We start from the raw sequence: 20,183 nt of genomic DNA, 5'->3' as shown, positions 1-20,183 counted from the left end.
TCCATGTGAATAATGTGCCAACAATGCAGATAGTGAGGGTACCTATGACAGAAAAGTAAAAAAAAAAAAAACACTAAAAACATGCATAATAAATTGTGGTATGGTTAGATCTAAGGATCAGAAAGAGATGATACAGAATCAAAACAAAAGATGAACTGGGATTGGTTCTGCCTAACTCAAACTGTTATGGTAAAACGGATGTTAAATTAATGGTAATTAAGATGATAGAGATGGTGATGATTTTTTTCAGAAATGTATTCTTTCAGATATTTACTATTTCAGTTGATGGAATTTATTGTGATCACATGGATTGTTACTTTCAGGTTTCTTTTCAAGTTGAAATCATACAACCAGGAGTTAATATTTTGAATAAAAATTGTTCTTTTTCTTTCAGACTTACAGCTGTTGTAAGAAAGATGATGTATGGACTGTTCATTCTTTTGGTAACAACAGTTGTTGCTGAAGACTTGTGGCAAGATCTTGTATTACATGAAGAGCATGTCCCTTATTTCTTTTATAACAATCTACATTTAAAAGAGAAATGTAAAACTGATAACAAGTGTCCGTACAAAAAGGTATGTATATTGAAAATGAGAACTCATTTTATGATTTTTGTACATTTATTGCTATAATTTCTTGTAAACTCTCTTTGCAAACCTGTTTCAATCATTTGGTTGTTGTCACTGTATTTTACATGGCCAATACTTTTGGTAAAACATAAGTATCATAAACAATCTTTGTGCCCTATAAATCTAAGGAAATTGTACCTTACAAGGAGAATTGCTTTTAAAGATATTAATTCCTACAACTGACTTTCAAAAAACGCGTGTGTTTTATCATGGCATAAGCTTTGCTTCTTTCAATGACATTAAAATGTAACATTAATTTCATATTTTGAAATTAATCCAATTTCTTCCTCTAGAAATATTATAGGACAAATGACATTTTCATTTTCTCTTTTATATTCTTTTTGTTTTGTTCTTAAGAACAGATGGCATCAATATCTTTTCTATTTATTTTAGTTCAGAAAAGGAAACATCATTGTCAAATGCTTTTAAATTAGTTTTATATTGTGGATATTTCTTTTCACTGAACTGCAGCAATGCTGTGGTAACTGCTTTGAGGTATTTAGTTGATTATATCTACCTCCATACTTTTTCTGATACTTATTCTATCAACCCCAAAAGGGATATATAGCAAGGCCAACCTGGGTGTAAAGGGATAAACTTGTAAGGAATGAAATACTACAAGGTATTTTTTGTTCAATGAACAGATTTTTGTCCTCTTGTCATTATGCAGGCATAGTCACAAAGTAACCCTCTTGGTAATTTTTTTTTTTTAATTTTAAACAATTTTAGAATAGATAAGTATGTTTTTGACTTATACTGGAAAACAAAATTCTAAAAACAATAAATGATAAGAATTAGTCACTTGCCAAACAAGTACCACTCCAAAACTGATATATATATATATATATATATATATATATATATATATATATATATATATATTACTAGCTAGAAAAATATTTGCTGTGACTTTTGCATTTAGAATTGTGTGGGTATAATTTGTATGATAATAGGTTAAACCTTTCAAAATAGTGAGCAGTGTAAAGTAAGAGGTCATGGAGAAACTGTAAATTTGTTTGATTTTTATGTATTATAACCTTGTTCGTAAATTTTGCTTCACAGAATCACTAAATGAAATTACCATTTTGGTAAAAGATTTCTTCATGATTACAGTTTAAAAGTGCTTAAAACTATCTTGTTAATGAAATAGTCATTAATGAAAAATTAAGTATCTAAATTAATGACTGTAATTTGAGATGGTTAATTAGGCAGATTCTAAAAACGAAGTAATGATATTCTTGAATGGATTAATGCACCATGTATATTCTATATTATTGTTAAGCATTACAAATAGCAGCTAATATCATATCACTTAACTATTGCCATTTACTCACTTGTTTGGATACCATAAAAACACCTATTCAAAAGGCTAACCAACAATAAAATACATTGCACATACTATAACACAAATGTTCACATCCCATTTGAAAGAAATTGGCCCAAAATGTAAAATGGCAGCAACATATGACAAGTGAATGCCTTTATCTAGACCTGCTGAAAGTTAGGAAGAAAACACTATTTTCAAAATCAAGATTAGCTGCTTTAACTGAAACCAATGCTAGTATATTCTGGGTATGTTAATATAATGGAAATTTTTACATTGTTTTTTATATACAAGGGAGTGCTGAAAAGTTCCTGGCATTAAGCATATCACAAAAGGCCTGGTTGGAGGCCCAAACTTCCAAGTTCTTTTATGGGGCTTACAAGGACCACTACAATAAGCGTGTGACTCTGAGAGGGGAATATGTTGAATAAAATCATAATTAATTGATACTCTTGTATTTTCTTTTACCCAAAACCAAGAACTTTTCAGTACCCACTCATAAGTATTGTATATCCTAACTGAAAGCTAAAGAAGGCATAATTTTTAATTTTCTAAGCTGGGAATTGTACTGAAATTGTGTGTAGATAACTTTCTGTAGGTTTAGAAGATATTAAATCATGTTGGATAAACAAATATGTTATTTAGAATACTATGAAGCAGATAAGCAACCATTTCAAATTTGTTTAGACACAATTTAGGACAACTTCCATCGTAGGAGAGTACAAGACAAGACCTTAGAAAGCTCTAGAATAAAACATAACATTCAGTTCTCTATAAAGGACCATTTATTACAATAGCCAGTAAGCAACATCAAAGGTTATACTTCTGATGAAGTCTTGTCAACCAGGAATGTTTGTAATTTTTTGCTTTACTTGCTATGCTAGAGAATGTTAGCTAACCTGCAATATTTGGTCTACCAAATAATGGTCTAGCAAAGATGCTCTTCCTGCTACCAGTCTTCACCTGTTTCCATGGCAGATAATATTTCCCCATGGTTAGACATATCTCAGAAGATTGAAAATGAAAGACATGGCTTGTATGATGTTGACACTTGCTTACAGCTGATGTCAAGTCAGGGAAACACAAAACACACAGATATACATACATGTACATGACAGGCTGCTTTCAGTTTCCATCTATCAAATCCATTCACAAGACTTCGATCATCATGGGGCTATAGTAGAAGATACTTGTCGAAGGTGCCACATGGCAACTTTTCTCCATACAGTTTTCATTTACAAGGAGTAAATGAAAACAATGAACAATCTCATTCAAATATTCCTATCTTCATTAGAATAGATTAATCAACATTCGGCAATCATCTTGTAGCTTTGGGATTTTGAGGATGTGATTGTTTATTTTTTAGAATAACATTGTAAGGTAAATGTAAGAGGCCAGATCTGACAGTTTTAATATAAAACAGGTAGCATATTTTGGCTGGATATAGCCAGTTTAAATGTTAAAAGGTTAAATGAATCTCACTAATTGTATGTCCCTAATTTCATTGAAAATTACTATTTGAGAAAAGGAAAAGGTGCAGCAAAATTTTATGAGACCCTTTTTTCATCTGTACAAATCTCAAGGTACACAACATGTGAACCAGCACTTTCATTGAAATAAAAGATAAAATTTAAATGAAGCTTTCTGCTAAAACTGCAGCACATATACCAGTGTAAGACTGTTACACTTTTGAGCTGGTTTATTTAGTTTTGGCATAACAGCTGTTTGTGAGACTATATTTTTCTATTTCAATAGTTGATTACCAGACATGTGCAGTAAACCTCTATTTATGTATCATCTTTGCCCTCTCTACACTGCTTATATTAGCCAACTCTGCATCAGACTGCTTCCTTCCACCTGCAGTGACATTTGTTTTCAAGTATATGTATTTATTAGGAAACTTCACATTTCTTGTTATTTTTATATATAGTGTTTGTTTTTAAGTTTGTATAATATGGCTCTTAAATTTTTTGTTTAAATTTTAATAACATTGTTTTGTTTTAATATTTGCAACAAGCATTTGGACTCAAAGCAATGTTGGGGTTATGAAAAATCTTGTCATTCCAGTTTGCAAATGTCTACACCCCATTGTCCTGATTCCAGTAATGGATGGTAAGCATGCATTTTTTTGTTATCAAAACTTCTGTAAATACGTTTTTTTGGATGAAAGGAATATTTTGTCTGAATTTTTAAAAACTTGTAGATCAACCTGACTCATCAGTACATTTTCTTCTCACCACTTGCACCTCATGGATTAAGGATTAGGGTTGAGAAGATCTGGTCATAAAGCTGTTAAACTGATATTTGTAAAGCTGTTCAAATTAAGCTAAAAATTCAAGAACATAAGTAACACATTTCGAAAATATTTTTCATTAGATAATTACAAATTAAATTTTATACCTTAACAGTTGAATACACTTTTGTTCTACAGTAACCTGGGGAAAATGAATAGACATCTAAGTTTACTTGTAATAGCCTGTTATTAAGTATATACTTATCTAAATTAATTATCTTTCAATATCATACTGAATTTGTTACATAATTCTTGTTTATACAGTACCAAACTATAAGTTTTTCTTAAAATTAATATAAACATTTGCTTTCGTAAAATCACTGTATTTTATTAAACTAATTACTTCATTGTTTTATCTTTTGCTTTTTGTATATTATAAAATTAGTTAAATTATTCTTACTAAGTGTAAATTTTGTTTCATTAGTAAATCAATTTCATTTTAAGATTTTTGTTTCACAAGCACATGATTCTGAGTTCCATCTCACTATTGTGCAGCATCTAATTCAAGTGTCTTCTACTGTAGTCACAGTACAGGATACTGGGCTTATAAACTCTATTCATTTCTTGTGAGAAGAATTTATCAAACATAAACTGTGTGAAAGCCGATAGTGTATGTATATCTCTGTATGTGTTTATATACTGGTTTGATCTCACTGCAAACCACTTTGGGCAAGTGTCTACCACCATGACCTCAAATTGACCTTCATCTTGTCAGTAGAATTTAGCAGACAGAAACTTTATAGCAGGTTGTCATACATGTATATACTAGCTTTTAAGCAACTGACTCCGAATGGGAGGATCTGGAAATAGATCTCTGACTTGTTTTGGAAAATTTGTTGCAATTGCTTCCTCCAGAGTCATATCCCAATGATGATCATATTCGTCACAAAAAAAATCATGTAAAAAAATCGCCACAAACAATCACAGTAATACAAACATAGGAATCCAAAATTGCAGGATTGCAGGTCCGGATTCAGCCCAGAATGTTTTTAATTTATTCATGGAGTTAACCTTTAGATTATAAAAATTGTTATCGTACAAAAAAGTTTGTCGCAAAAAGTCACGTAAAAAATCACCGAAAATAATCACAGTAAGGAAAACTTGGGAATCCGAAATTTCAGGATTGTAGGTCCGGATTCAGCCCAGAATGTTTCTAATTTACTCACAGAGTCAGCTTAATTCCAAAATGGTATATGTTGGGCTACAGCCTCTAGGAATAAAGCTGAAAAAGTGTGACACACTGACATTCACATTTATTATATTAATTATATTGTATTTAAGGCGTCGAGCTGGCAGAATCATTAGCATGCCAGGCAAAATGCTTATCGGTATTTCATCTGCCATTAGGTTTTGAGTTCAAATTCCGCTGAGGTCGACTTTGCCTTTCATCCTTTCAGGGTAGATAAAATTAGTACCAGTAACATAATGAGGTCGATGTAATCGACTTAATCCCTTCCCCCAAAATTTGAGGTCTTGTGCTTCCAATATAAAGGATTTATTAAAGTTGAAAACGTGTGACACACTGACATTCACATTTATTATATTAGATATGTTTAATTTTGGGGAAACTTTATTTCAATTAAAGTGTATTTTATGTGTGTGTGTGTGTGTGTGTGTGTCTATTAAAGGAAGCAAAAATGTTAGTGTTCAGTATGTTGGTGACAGGAATTTCTGTCAAAGAGACATGGTTAAACAGAGTTGTACAACATCTCCCTCTTTATCTCACATGCCCACACTTTCTCTCTCTCTTTTATTATTACTCTCACTGCCACCATCAATACTACTACTTTTAATAAAACATTATCAACTCTCCCTAAATTTCTTTGTCTCTCTTTCTCTCCCTCTTTTTCTTTCTCTCTATCTGTCTTTGCCACCCCCTCACCATCTCTATGCCTGCTATTACTCTCACCCCATCATGAGGAATGGTAGGAGTGTCATTGAATAGTGAGAGAGGGGGGGGGGTCTAAGTGTGACACACTGATACACAGAAATTAGTTTTTGCATTATATTAGATGTTTAATTTTGGGGAAACTTTATTTCAATTTAAGTGTATTTTATATGTGTATCTATTAACGAAAGCAAAAAATAAAACAAAAACCAGTGTTCAGTATGTTGGCAACAGGAATTTATCAAAAAACAAAGTTGTTCATCATCTTCCTCTTTCTCTCACATACCTCTCTCATTGAATAATGAGAGAGGGAGCCTAAGTGTGACACACTGACACACAGAAATTAGTTTTTGCATTATATTAGATGTATGTATGCATGTGTGTTTATGTGTAGTTTATAACTCTTCCTGGGTTTCATTGTTCAATACAAAAGGAAAAAAAAAAAACAGGCATCTTCTGTTAAAACTAAAGTATTTATTTCTTCATAGTCTAAAAGCTAAACAATTGCTACTTTATACTACATAAATTTGAGATTCACTGCTATGTAATTCAGGAAAGACCTGCTTTTGGTTCTATTTCAATTCTTTTACTAGGTTTTATGACAAGAAGTCTCAGATAGAATCATTCTGGGAAAATGGAGATTTTGGTTATGTGAAAAAAAGAAGAGAAGAATTAAAATCCTACTGTACTGCTGAAAAACTTGTAATTCTACTTGAATTTATTTTTTTTATTTATTTTTTGCCTGATATCAAGTATTAATAAGGTTCCTTTCCCCCTTATCTTTGACCTTGTTTTCATTTCATATTGATTTTATTTTTGTACTTTTTCTCTTTCTTCTCCCAACAATGTATTTTTCTTCCTCCCTAAGTCCATGTGAGTTGTTGTTATTGTTGTAATTACTGTTATTAGTGTAATGGTTTCTAGGTATCAATTACAGCATCTATGCAAATTGTCAGCAAACTGAGCCTGTGACCCAGTTTGATTTTACTTACAATTTCCCAATCTCCTTGGGAAATATGTAAAAGTCGTTACTTTCTAATTGAATGAAGGTAGTGAATTTCTCCCTTGCTCCCACCAGTCTCAGGGACCCTGGAAAGGGAAAGGGGCAAAGAGTTTGCATGCTATCACCAGCACAGCAGTGTGTTCATAGACAAGAGACATATCACTATGTAGATAGGTAAGAAAAAATGGGCAGACCTTGCTTGAATACAAGCAGTGTGATCTCAGCCAAACACAACTAAGGTGATGGTGTTAAAGTGTAAATACAGCAATGTTTTATGTCTGCTACTGTAAAACAGGAATATTCCCTGTGACAGTTTCTCAGTTTTCATCTACCAAATTTCGCTTACTAGGCTTTGGTTGATCCAAGTTATGATAGGTGTCACACTGTGAGATCAAATCCAAGCCATGCTTTCATACATAATTTTGGTTGGTTATCTAATACCCAATCAGCTCAGCTATCCATTCCTTCTACAAACTTATACTACTAAACTGGTCTACTAGTAAGCTAATCCAAAGTCACTACCTTCATTCAATAATATGATAGATAAATAGTGCAGCAGTTTGTTGGATTGCAGTGCTAAATTCAAGTCTCCTGTGCAAAAGCTATCTGTGATAAAGTAGTATTTTATCCATGGGTGATTTGTCATTCATCAGCTAAACACTGCTGAAAGCATAATCATCAGCCCCATGGACTCTTGTGATGTAGAAAAAGAAAACAAGGAGGATGTTATCAAATTATGTTTTCACCTGGCTCCTCTCTTCTATCTCTTAATCTAGACACATTTTGTTATGTAGAAGTGTAATTAATAATGCATAGCAAGCAATAGATTTCTATATTTTCCTAATTTTTTTTTTAATGTAAATTTTCCATGTGAAATGCTCTAGAAAATTTTTGTTTCTTCTCCAGTGAGCCATAAATTCTAAAAGATCAAGGAATACTAATGTAGTCTCTATACTAAAGTTTATCAATCCTTCCCCACTTCTCCCAAGAACTGCAGTCTTCTGGAGGTTTCTCCTTGCCCACCATCTTTTTTTATGAACTCCTCTAATTTCCATCAACAAGTTCCTTTGAAATATGCCATGAGCATGTTGGTTGTCATTCTTAAACTTTTACATTTAATGCTGTTCCTATATATTTTTCAATCACCCTTCTTTCCAAAACAATTACAACTCTGGCCCATACTCATAGTTTCAGATCTAACTAAAATAGTTTGGATTTATTTATTTAGTTCACCCAATTATTCATTTAAGAATAATTTCTCGAAGAATATGTCTTAACCTTGAAGTTCATTCATATTAACTGAGAAAATATATAAATAAATTTATATTAATTTACTATTGTACAATAAAACGCTATGGAATCTAATTTTTACTATGAAATCTTTATGGATATGCAATATTTCAGGGACACCTTTAAACCAATTTTATACAGCTTAATGATTCAGTAATGTCTTACAACCAGTTGGCTTCCATCCATCAATATCCCAAACAGCTTTTAACTTTGAAAATAATTGATATTTTCCTTTTACAGGGTGATTCATCTCTAAAATGTTGCAAGTACTTCCGATATTGTGAAGCAACCAATATCTACATTGACTTCAGAAATATTGATCTCAATATTGGGAATGACAGGTAATAGTTTATTTACTAATACTTGATTCATGAGCATTTGAGGCTTTAGGGCCTGTTTACAAATCAAAATAGTATGGCGTTTACCTATAAACAAACAGAATTAAGAATTTGATTAAAAATGTAGTGCAACAACAATGATGAGATAACTTCACAACCTATGATGCTACAATTAAGCAGTTGTTACTTTTTTATGATATATAAATTATCATCTTTGCAGAATCTCATAAAATTACTAGTGTAAGGGTGGAGATTTGGAGTGTAATTCCTAATACCACAAACAGACTAATTACATCTTCAAATGCAACAAGAATCTGAACTCTCACATGTTCTTTTTAGTTTGATAATCTACAGCCTAATTACAAGAGTAATATGATTTAATTGTCTCATTTCTACATGACATTTACATACAAAAATAACAAGGAACTTAGAATACACTAGTTTCCATAAAAATGTGACTTGGGTCTTGCCTGTATATTTGAATTCTCTTCTTACAACACACAGACTTATTCCAGTTTCTGATCTTTAAAGTCACTAACTTAACTATATTTTTTTCATACAGGTAGTATCTCTAAGGTATTTATTCTCTAAATAACATTTTTTTCCCTACAATAACTGATATAGAATATTTCACAATTAGTTTAATCACTATTTCATCAAGTATGATGAAGTTTGTGCTTTACTGATAAGGTCTTTCCCAACTAGAATATTGGTCATTTTCTTCACCATATAATGCATAGAGCATTAAAAGGCTAAGTCTTTTTATTATGTTAATTAAAAAGTTGAAAGAAGGAATTTACTGGAGTATTTATTTTGTATCTCTTGAAGTGAAACAAAGTTTTGATAAAAGGAAAATTTTCATGTGCAACTTGTCTTTGAACAGATTCCGAGAAGACATTCTCAAAGAAAATGAAATTGGGGGCCATTGTCATATTTTCAAAAATTTAATACGGGCCGAAGGGCAACATAAAAGTCCACTTCAGTCATGGTATGTTCACAATTTCATTCATTTTCTTTTACATCGTTTTATTGATTTCTATAAGACTTTAATTTTGAACCCTTACTAATGATTGTATTTTGAATTAATTTTTCATTGAAAATGTAAATTTTGAATATAAAATTTTCATATTAAGGGGAATGGAAGTAAAATGTACAATATCCACTATGTGGTTAAGATGTTATCTTTGCAATTGCAGAATTGATCCAACTGCTCAGAATCTTGGATAAGTGCCTTCTACTATAGTCTCAATTTTCCCAGTGCTTTATGAATGCTATTATTTAGTTGAAAGAAATTGTACAGAAGCCAATTGTGTGTGTGTGTGTACATGGGGAGAGTTGTCCTTTTTTGGGGGGAATGTATTTGAGTGGGAAATGTAAATATGAGGTGGTATCGAAAGGTTCCCAGACTAGTTATGTTTAATAAAAAGTAACTTATTTACCTAAGTTTTAACATCCCCTTTAAAATAGTCACCTTGTGCAACAATTTACCTGTACTAGTATTCCTGCCACTTTTGGAATCTGACCTGGAAGTCGTTTTCCGTAAGCGAGTTGAAGACCTTCTGTAATCTGCTCTTGATCTTGACAACGGTGTTAAAGCAATGACCTTTGAGCTGCAGTTTCATCTTGGGGAAGAGATGGAAGTCCACAGGTGCTAAATCTGGTGAATAGGGTGGGTGGGGAGGTGACATGTTGTTTTTGGCAAGAAACTCATGAGTGATGAAAGCTTGGTGACAAGGTACATTGTTGTCATGAAGAATCTAATTCTTCACGCTCCACAGATCCAATCACTTCTGCCAAATGTCCTTCCTCAGATGCTTCAAAATGTCATTGACTGGCAGAGACATGCTGCATGTTAAATTCAGACATTAAGATTGCCTGCACAGACTCATACAACAGACCAACAACATTTTCAATGTCGTTGATTGTCCTCTAACAAACCTTATGCACAAGCTGATGAATTTTCTCCACATTTCTGGAGGTGGCATTCATGGCAGGTCTTCCAGATCACTTATCTTCCAGAGATGTTCTTCCACTTTTGAAGTGCCTGTGCACTTGAAACATTGTGGACAACCCATTGCCTCATTACCATAAGCTTACCAAAGAATGCTCCATGTCTCTGTAGCAGACTTCCCATGTTTAATGCAGAACTCCACATTGGCTCTTTGTTCCAACTTCCTGTCCATGACAAAAATTGCAGTCTACCGCATACACGTGATCACAAAAACACAAATTTCACAACTTACGAAGTAAGACGTCACTCAGCACACTGCCTCATGAAGGTCACTGCTAGCTCTCACTGCACACACAGCCATGTGCTGCCATCTGTTGGCGCACTACAGAACTAGTCTGAGAACTTCTTGATACCACCTTATATTGACAAGAAAAATAATAAATTAGTGCTGTTGGATGAAATCCCTTGTGATATTTGTTCTACCATAGTTGCACGAGCAAACCCTTATTACTTCTCACTGTTGAAAATGTAAGTGAACCAGTGATTGGTACATTGGAAACCTATAACCAACAATGTTATTAATAACAAAAGATAATAAAAAAAAATATATATCTGTACAGGATTTCTTAAATTATTATTCACATCACTCACTAAGATAATGTCACCAAAGCAGATTTGTTAATGTACTTACAACATTTCAATCAATTTTTCAGATATGTAGGATGTCTTGAAAGTTATCAACATGTTTGAAATTTTATTTCAAATAACATACAAAAATACTATTGGATATTTAATCCCTTGATGATTCTTGTATTATTTAAATTTAAATAGGTTTGCAGAACTAGAGAACTATTCATCACTTAATTTCTACACTAATAATACAGAACATTGTGATGTTCATATTGAAAAACCAACAATCATTATGAAAATGGATGTTGGTAAGCAATCTTTTGATTCTGTTTTAAGAAATTTTGTTTGTAATATAATATTGTATTGTAACTATCTTTCTTATAAATGCTCATCTTTAGAGGTTGTTCTATGCAGGATTTCATTATGGTTTCATTTTATAGGATTAAGCCAGCAGTTTTGGGTGAGGGGGAAGTCAATTATATCAACCCTGGTGTTCAGCTAGTACTTATTTTATTGACACCCAAAATGATGAAAAGCAAAGCTGCCCTTGGCAGAATTTGAACTCTTAACGTAAAGACGGATGAAATGCCACTAAGCATTTTGCCATCTCGCCACCTCAGACAGGATTAATATTAGTTTCCAATTTTGACACAAGGCCGGCAATTTCAGGGTTGGAGCTAAGTTAATTACATCAATCCCAGTGCTCAACTGGTACTTATTTTATCAACCCCAAAAGGATGAAAGGCAAAGTTGATCTTGGCAGAACTGGAACTCGGAACATAAAGATGAATGAAATGCCTCTGAGCATTTTACCTGGCATAGTAACAATTCTGCTAGCTCACTGCCTTAAATAGGGTTAATTTTTAATGAAAGCGCAAGCATAGCCAAGTGGTTAAGAAGCTTGCTCAAATGGTGATGATGATGATGATGATGATGAATAAAGGTTTTAGAATTTCTTCATAATTTGAATCAAGTTCTGCACAGACAATGTTCAAGTTGTCCCTATTTCTAAGCTAACATTGTTATTGTTAACAGAAATTGTTATCAGATATTACAAACATACAATATTCAGGGAAAGATTATTATTAAAGTTCTTTTTCTAGTTTGAACAGTCTTTTGATGATAATTTTTATTTGGTGTATCCCAGTTTTTAAAATACATGCACCCTGTTCCTGCATATTGTAAAAGAGTTGGTATCAGGAAAGGCAACTGGCTGTAAAATACTTCCTCAAATTATACTTCTGAACCCATGCCAGTAATGGAAAGTGAGTGATATATGTATATATATATATATATAAACAAAATGTTCTAAATGTACTGCTGATTATGAGGATATACAGATTTTAGATTAATATATTTAGTCATACAGGAGAAAGAAAATAGAATGCACTAAAATAGTACGATGTAAAATTTCTTTTTCCATCATTTAATCCTTTGGATGTTTTCCAGGTCAGTTCAAGCATTCTATTTAGATTTTTGCTTGGAATTTCATCTCTTCTAAAAAGGATATACTGATTAAACATCAACATACAAATCAGTCTGATGATATATTTTATTGCCTAGTGGAGGATATGATCTTCATATTTAAATATCATACCTCACAAAATTGACTTCATTATATTATAAAAAAGAAAACAAATGAAAGGTCAAATCAAATTTGGAAGCACTATTCTGTTGTACCATTCTTCTATTTATAATGAACAAAAACCAATGAATTCCTGTAGCTTAATTGCTAAATTGCTTTTGTGGAAAAGAGCAAGGTTTCCAAAAATATTAACAATATGGCTGAGGGGAAAATACTTATGGGGAATTGTTGTGCATGCTAAATACAGAAATAGTAGGATTGTTCATGTGCAACATAGTGAGTTGAAAGGCTTTGATCTACTGAAATTTTCCAACTGATTAGTTAAGAAAAAAGTCCTTCTAGGTGATGTGATTAAATGCTAAAAATAAGCAAGGAAGATAACCCCAATTAGATTAATAAATTGAATTTCTTAAGCACTGTAAAGAACAAATCTACTCCAATCTACATTGATGGCTTACTATTAAGTCAGCTGGTAATAAGATATGAGTCAGTCTTATTAGACCTCCTCAGCAAAGCAGATGCCTTGCTTCTTGTTTTTAGATTTTAGACACTTTGAGAGGGACTTTATATCTGCTAATTGGTTGGACAATCTCAGTTGATCAAAGTTTTTCAACTCACTATGCTACATATATGAGATCCTACTGTATTCCCAAAAATTTTGTAACAGAGAAAGTAAGTTTCAAATGTGACAGATGCATGGGAGCAGTATATTCTATGAACACATTAAGAACAGATTCTCTTAAATACCTGGATGACTCACAAGAAGTAGTCAATAGATTTTGTTGCCTAAGAGATGTAAATGGCAAGGTAGATGGTTGCTCTGAAAGTATAGAATATGACTAGGTTGGAAAAAGTTTAGTAAGTTACTACCACTGCTTGCAACAAAGGTCTTTTCCCTCAGAGTGAAGGGCAGATTGTATGATGGTTGTGATTGAAGATAGGCATTTAATGATGATGATGACAATTTCATGCTGAACATAACAAATAGCTTGTTGCATGTCAAATGTAATGTAACCTTATTTTCTTTGTATATGATATATTGTTATTCTTCATTAAAGACAAAAATTGATTGGTTTTAATTATCATCATTTAACATTTATTTACTTTACTACCACATATTTCTCATTTTTGTTTCTAAATTTCTATTATAGGTATTAACTTATATCATCATTTCTGTGATTTTATCAACTTATATTTAACACAACATATGAATAATTCCTTCAGTACTGACATTTATATTGTCATGTGGGATACAGTAAGTGCCTTATATTTTATATTTTTGTTATAATATGTCTAGTCTGAATTTAAATGTATTGAAGGTGTACTTTTCTATCAAACAATTTGATCTGAGACTAAGTGTCAGCCAACATATAACTGGTGGCAAACTTTTTGTTGCCTTAATTGCAATCTGGTCATTGACACAGTTCCACTGTAGTGCAATGGAAATTTTGATACCATATAATTAGCAATTAAGTAAAGTTAACAGTTTTTGCATAATTGCTGTATATGTATATATATATATATAATTAATAAAAAAAAAAAAAAGACAAAGAAAAACAATTTAAGGATGTGGTACATGCAAAGTATTAATAAGATGCTCAGAGAAGGAAAGAAAGGGTGTTTTACATTTCAAGCAAAGCTCTTCTTCAGAAACAGGAAACACAGGAAAGTCCAAAAGAAAAGGAAGACAGTGGGGAAAAAATTGCCTACAGTCCACATGTGGTTACATTTTGGAATAATACATAGGTTATATATATATATTACCTATCTACTTTTATATCTGCTTCCCTATCCATAAGCCTTTTATATATCCTTGATGTTTTACATCCATGAACTTACGAAACTTTTATATCCCTAAATCTATCACAAAAATTAAACCTCCTCATACCTTGTTTTGTCTCGTTTTATTTTATACAAATTTATTTTATTTCACCCTCCTCCTTTAGATTCCAAACCTCTCCTACTAACAGTGTTATCCTGTTATCTTATAATATGTGTGTGTGTGTGTGTGTGTGTGTATGTATATCAAGGTTTAAATTGACCACTTTATCTTTCCTTTTCATGAAGATAGGATGGTGTGATTTGAAGGAGATTTGGCTGTTTTTCAGCTGTTAAACAGTTAAGTGACTGTTTACACACATCCTTATTGCCTCATCGTGTACACTATTAATTTAGAGATAGGACTTAGAAGATAGATAGGATTTAAGCTCTAACAGTCAAAGACATCCAAAGTAAAAGAGCAAGTGCCTTATGGTTGAATACCTAGCACTGTTCATTCTAACACAGGCTGCTTGTATACACTTGTTAAAATGATTGCATGCACATGAGCATGTGTCAATAAGTTCATGGTTTCTATTAATGTAAGCTGTAAATACTAGCTAGCATAATACGCTTGGATATAATTGGTAGAGTTTCCTTAAAATATCCATGGAAAAAGTATCTTGAATTGTAAAAAAAAAAAATGTTTATGAAGTTAATATTCACACTGACATTTAACTTTGTATTTCTTGACTTCAGAGCCCTCTCAGATACGGGGAACTATTTGAATTGACTTGGAAAGCATTTACTAAGCATCCAATTATCCGGCTAGGTGACTATAATGGTAAACGGGTAAGTGGTTATGTGACAAAGCATGCAATTTACAGTTTACAGGAAGTTATTTTGAGCACATCAGCTTCATCAACAGCATCATTACCATCATTGTAGTTTAACTAGCTTAACATCTGCTTTTTCATAACATAGATTGAATAGATCTATTGTACAATACATAGTTAATTCTCTCCCTCCCTCTCTCTCTCTCTCTCTCTTTCTCTCTCTCTCTCTCTCTTTCTCTCTCTCTCTCTCTCTCTCTCTTTCTCTCTCTCTCTCTCTCTCTCTCTCTCTCTCTCTCTCTCTCTCTCTCTCTCTCTCTCTCTCTCTCTCTCTCTCTCTCTCTCTAAGAAGCATTGCATATTATCTAAGAAGCATTGCATCCTGAGACATGACTTCACCTTGTCTCCCATTGAGAGCTTGTGATTTTTTCACCCAGCACTCATTGTTGAGTGAAGGCACAATGGTTAAGGTGTTGCATTCACAATTGCAAAGTTCTAATTTTGATTCCTGGACGAAGCAATGCATTGTTTTCTTGAACAAAGCACTTCATTTCATGTTGTTTCAGTTCACTCAGCTATAAATGAGTAATCATACAATAGACTGGCATCCTGTTCAAGAGGAATGTTGTGATCTTGTCCATTTATACACCATGGAAACCAGGTAACTGCCCTGTGAGTCCTAGAACTTGAGACAGTGCTTATACTTACTCATTGTCCAGTTACTTGACAGGCAGATCAGCAGAGTTATCTCTCTGCTATCATCTTTGATACCTTTAATTAACAGCTATTTTTTCAGTTCACTTGTGCTCAATTTTTTATATCATTCAACAGATCCTGTAGCTTGTGTCAACACAAAAAAGTATTATTTTTATAAAATAGATGTTAATGTGAGGAGAAGTGATAATTTTATATCCTTTTAAAACTTTACATATCTTGGCAACAACATTGCCTTGATAGAAACTAATGTCAAAGTGAGTATCCTGTATATTTGGATAGGAAAACAATGGAATAAATAATAACAAAATTTGCACTTTCAATTGATTTAAGTATTTAATATATCATATTGTACAGTTTAACTTCTTGAGTACTGAAAAACATCTTGAATTAAGATTTTTGGATACTCACACTTTATAAATAGATACTAGGTGCAGGCATGGCTGTGTGGTAAGAAGTTTGCTTTCCAACCACAAGGTTTCAGGTTCAGCCATTATGTGGCACTTAGGCTAGTGTTTTCTAGTGTAGCCCTGGATCAACCAAAGGTTTGTGAGTGGATTTGGTAAACAGAAACTGAAAGAAGCCTATCATATATGTTTGTGTGTATTACTATTTCCATGCATGATAGGCATAAACAAATGTCACCATCAATCAAGCTTCATTTCTAATCTTTCATAAAACATGTTTTGTCATGGAGGAATATTGCCTTACTTGAAAACAGGTGAGGGTTGGTGACAGAAAGGACATCCAGCTGTAGAAAATCTGTTTCAATGAATTCTCTTCAACCCAAGTGAGCATAGAAAGGTGAATGTCAAAATAATGATTATGATACTTTTGTGATTTGAGCTTCTTTTTTAAATTCATAGCAGCAACACCATAAAGTGTGCTGCTTCGTGTGTCTGTTTTTTTTTCAATAGAAAAACCTTCAATTGTTCTACCTAAACAAGTGATATCCTGCCAAAGCAGAGATTATGGCAAGTCTGGGACTGATTCCTAAATACTTCAACCTACAATGGCATCTCTCTATAGTTAACTTTAGTAATATATTTCATAAAATAAGTTATATTTTCACAGCTGCTCCTGTTCAATATTGTACATCTGCTTAGTGCTTCTCTCATCACTACATTTATTATCCACTGAGGAGCTCTAATAAATATGAAATGCAAGCAGAATTGTCAGTTGTAACCTCATACCAAAATTACTAAAAATACTGTTAGTCATTGAGCTAATGTTGTCTTTTCTTCATTGCATAAGTATTTCTAAGTAGACTCTTTTATGTTTACTACAGTAAATGTATTAATTATTGTCCTGTGTGCCTCTCACAAAGGACTTTTCCTGAAAAGAAAGACAAATAGGTTGATGGGGAAAGTCAAAATATATTTGACTAACTGATTATATTTGTAACAGCTGTTTTTGTTAATTCTAATCTTCAATGTATATAGTAATCTGAAACACTGAAGATACCAGCTTAACAGTTTGTTAGTTAAGTTAGTGTTAATAAACTTAACCCTTTAACATTCAGATTACTCTGTCACATGAAATGCTTATTTATTCACATTGTTTTGAACTAATTTACGCATTATCTTGTACCTTCAAGATTTTGATGATGTGATTATTTATTTTTGGAATGACATTGTAGTGTAGGTGTGAAAGGTTGGATTTAGCCAGTTTGAACATAAACCAGAGAAAGTATTTTGACCAGATATGGTTGGTTTAAATAATAAAGGGCTGATGCTGAGAACACTAACAAGCTAATTGGAAATAATAATACAGTGATGGAAAAAATATTAATCAATGACATATTTTTTGTTTATTTTAATTTGAAGGTGTGTTTTAAAGATGCAGTGTTTTCATTTCTGCCTCGTATGAGAAGTGGGATGTATTATAACATGCCATTGGTAAGGTATTATTTTCTATTGTTTAAAATATTAGAATTTTAATGATCTTTTTATATCTGTTGTTATTGCTAGCATGGGTTGGTTAGGAAGTCACTTTCTGAACTTCTAGACTTTAAATTGTTCTTGTTTCATCACATGCACTGTATTTCATGGTATCCTTTGGGAATTTTCTTGGATGCTATTTATAAGGGTTAATTTTTCTCTTTTCTAATGCATACATGGATTGTTAAGAATAAATTTTTCAATACTGAATGTCTGAATGTCTTTTGTATAACAATAATTACTTAACTGTTAGAATTAAAAACGGTAGGCTAGACATTGCTCTTTCTCCTTATACAGCACAAGTCTCACGAGCAGCTTCAGTAGCCTTAACACCTCCATTAAATGCAAAAAGCAAATGGTGTCAAAAATGCTCAGTCTTGTCCACTTGACATTCCATTTTAATGATCTGAAAATACACAAAAATCAATAAATCACTATCTTGTAGAGCAAAAAATTCTCTTTCAAATAACATAAAACATTTTGCCGATGCATTTTATTTCTCCATGCATTTCTAAATTTGAAAAAACATTCATGAATTATTCCTCAACCCAATACGATTTATATATATGTATGTGTGCACGTGTCTTTGTGCTGGGTCCCTCCCTCCCATCCATATTGTGATTTTTAAAATCATTTCTGACTACCTGTGAAGTTTCTGAAGTTGCAGGCATCAGAAAACTTGATAAATTATGATTTTTATAGAAAATTTGAAGATACACTATGTTGTCAGAAAATTTATATCACAGTCACATGACAGAACTGATTATCCATTAATGGATACAGCTAATCATAAAGAATCGATCAGTTGACTATATCACATCAGAGAATGACTTAAAATATAGTATTTACGTCAACTCTTTTAATACAAACCTGCTTGAGACTACCACAGCTAACTATCTTAAAGTGTTCATATTTAAATTAAAATGTCTCATCATTTTATATAAGAATTGTTTAAGTTCCAAATGTCAGATTAATAATAAAAATAGTTATTTTTTTAAATCCCTCCAAATTTTTGATTATTTTCTAAGTTTATTGAAAGACACTGGTAGGGCATTTTTGTTAGTTTGTTAGAAATACACCCACAAAAGTTTTTAAGGAAATACTTTTATGGAGTTACTGAGTGTAAATCTTTTTTTCAAGTGCTTTTACACTAAAAATGTTACTTTATCTATTATTATCATGGATTATTCTAATATTTTAAGGTACCTGGATGTGAAAAGAGTGGTTATTTCCGGGCTTTCTCTCAACATATCCTTCACCGTCTCAACATATCTCAAGAAGGACCACTTGTAAGCATTTTTAATTTGACATATCACTAAATTGTAGAGCTGACACTTTGACATGTCGAAACTATACGAAACTCAAATTATCTATTTCTTTTATTTTACAGCTACATAAGATAAGAGTTACAGTGCTTACTCGAAGTACAACATATCGTAGAATTTTAAATGAAGAGGAAGTAAGTATGATAATGGTTTTTCAAACAAAAAAACTTAGTCTTTCCAATTTTTTTGAATACATATAGGCACAGCCATGTCTGACTGTGTGGTCAAAGTATTTGCTCTCTCTCTCTCTGCAGTCTCATGCTTTTGGATTCAGTTGCACTGAATGACATTTTGAGTAAGTCATTCACTATAACCCAGGGCCAACCAACACAATGTGAGGGAAATTAGTAAAGAGCAACTACAGTATATATATATATATATTAGTATTATTTATATATATATATATATATATATATATAAATACTCTTTTTTTTTCTTTTACTTGTTTCAGTCATTTTGACTGTGGCCATGCTGGAGCACCACCTATAGTCAAGCTAATCGACCCCAGGACTTATTCTTTGCAAGCCTAGTACTTATTCTATCGGTCTCTTTTTGCCGAACCGCTAAGTTACGGGGGCGTAAACACACCAGCATCGGTTGTCAAGCGATGGTGGAGGGACAAACACAGACACACAAACACATACATATATATATATATATATACATATATACGACGGGCTTC

At 32.4% G+C, this 20,183-nt stretch overlaps 1 protein-coding gene across 2 annotated transcripts in view; it reads left to right on the top strand.

Annotated features, from left to right (window-relative positions):
* LOC106876274 (EGF domain-specific O-linked N-acetylglucosamine transferase) overlaps positions 1-20,183 on the top strand; it is a 48,355-nt gene that overhangs the window by 15,662 nt on the left and 12,510 nt on the right. Inside the window, exons 2-12 of one of the 2 annotated variants that reach the window (XM_014924766.2) lie at positions 395-575; positions 3,971-4,065; positions 6,728-6,836; positions 8,668-8,768; positions 9,649-9,753; positions 11,548-11,654; positions 14,083-14,186; positions 15,449-15,541; positions 18,063-18,134; positions 19,379-19,465; positions 19,567-19,635. In XM_014924766.2, the coding sequence (XP_014780252.1) occupies positions 417-575; positions 3,971-4,065; positions 6,728-6,836; positions 8,668-8,768; positions 9,649-9,753; positions 11,548-11,654; positions 14,083-14,186; positions 15,449-15,541; positions 18,063-18,134; positions 19,379-19,465; positions 19,567-19,635 (1,101 nt within the window). In that variant the 5' untranslated portion in view covers positions 395-416. Of the gene's footprint in view, positions 1-394; positions 576-3,970; positions 4,066-6,727; positions 6,837-8,667; positions 8,769-9,648; positions 9,754-11,547; positions 11,655-14,082; positions 14,187-15,448; positions 15,542-18,062; positions 18,135-19,378; positions 19,466-19,566; positions 19,636-20,183 lie in introns of those variants that run through there. The other variant, XM_014924767.2, reaches the window with a different exon arrangement.

Source organism: Octopus bimaculoides, chromosome 1, assembly GCF_001194135.2.
Source record: "Octopus bimaculoides isolate UCB-OBI-ISO-001 chromosome 1, ASM119413v2, whole genome shotgun sequence".
Lineage (NCBI taxonomy): Eukaryota > Metazoa > Mollusca > Cephalopoda > Octopoda > Octopodidae > Octopus > Octopus bimaculoides.
Note: the sequence above shows the minus strand (reverse complement) of the source record. Positions and strands in the feature narration are given on the sequence as shown.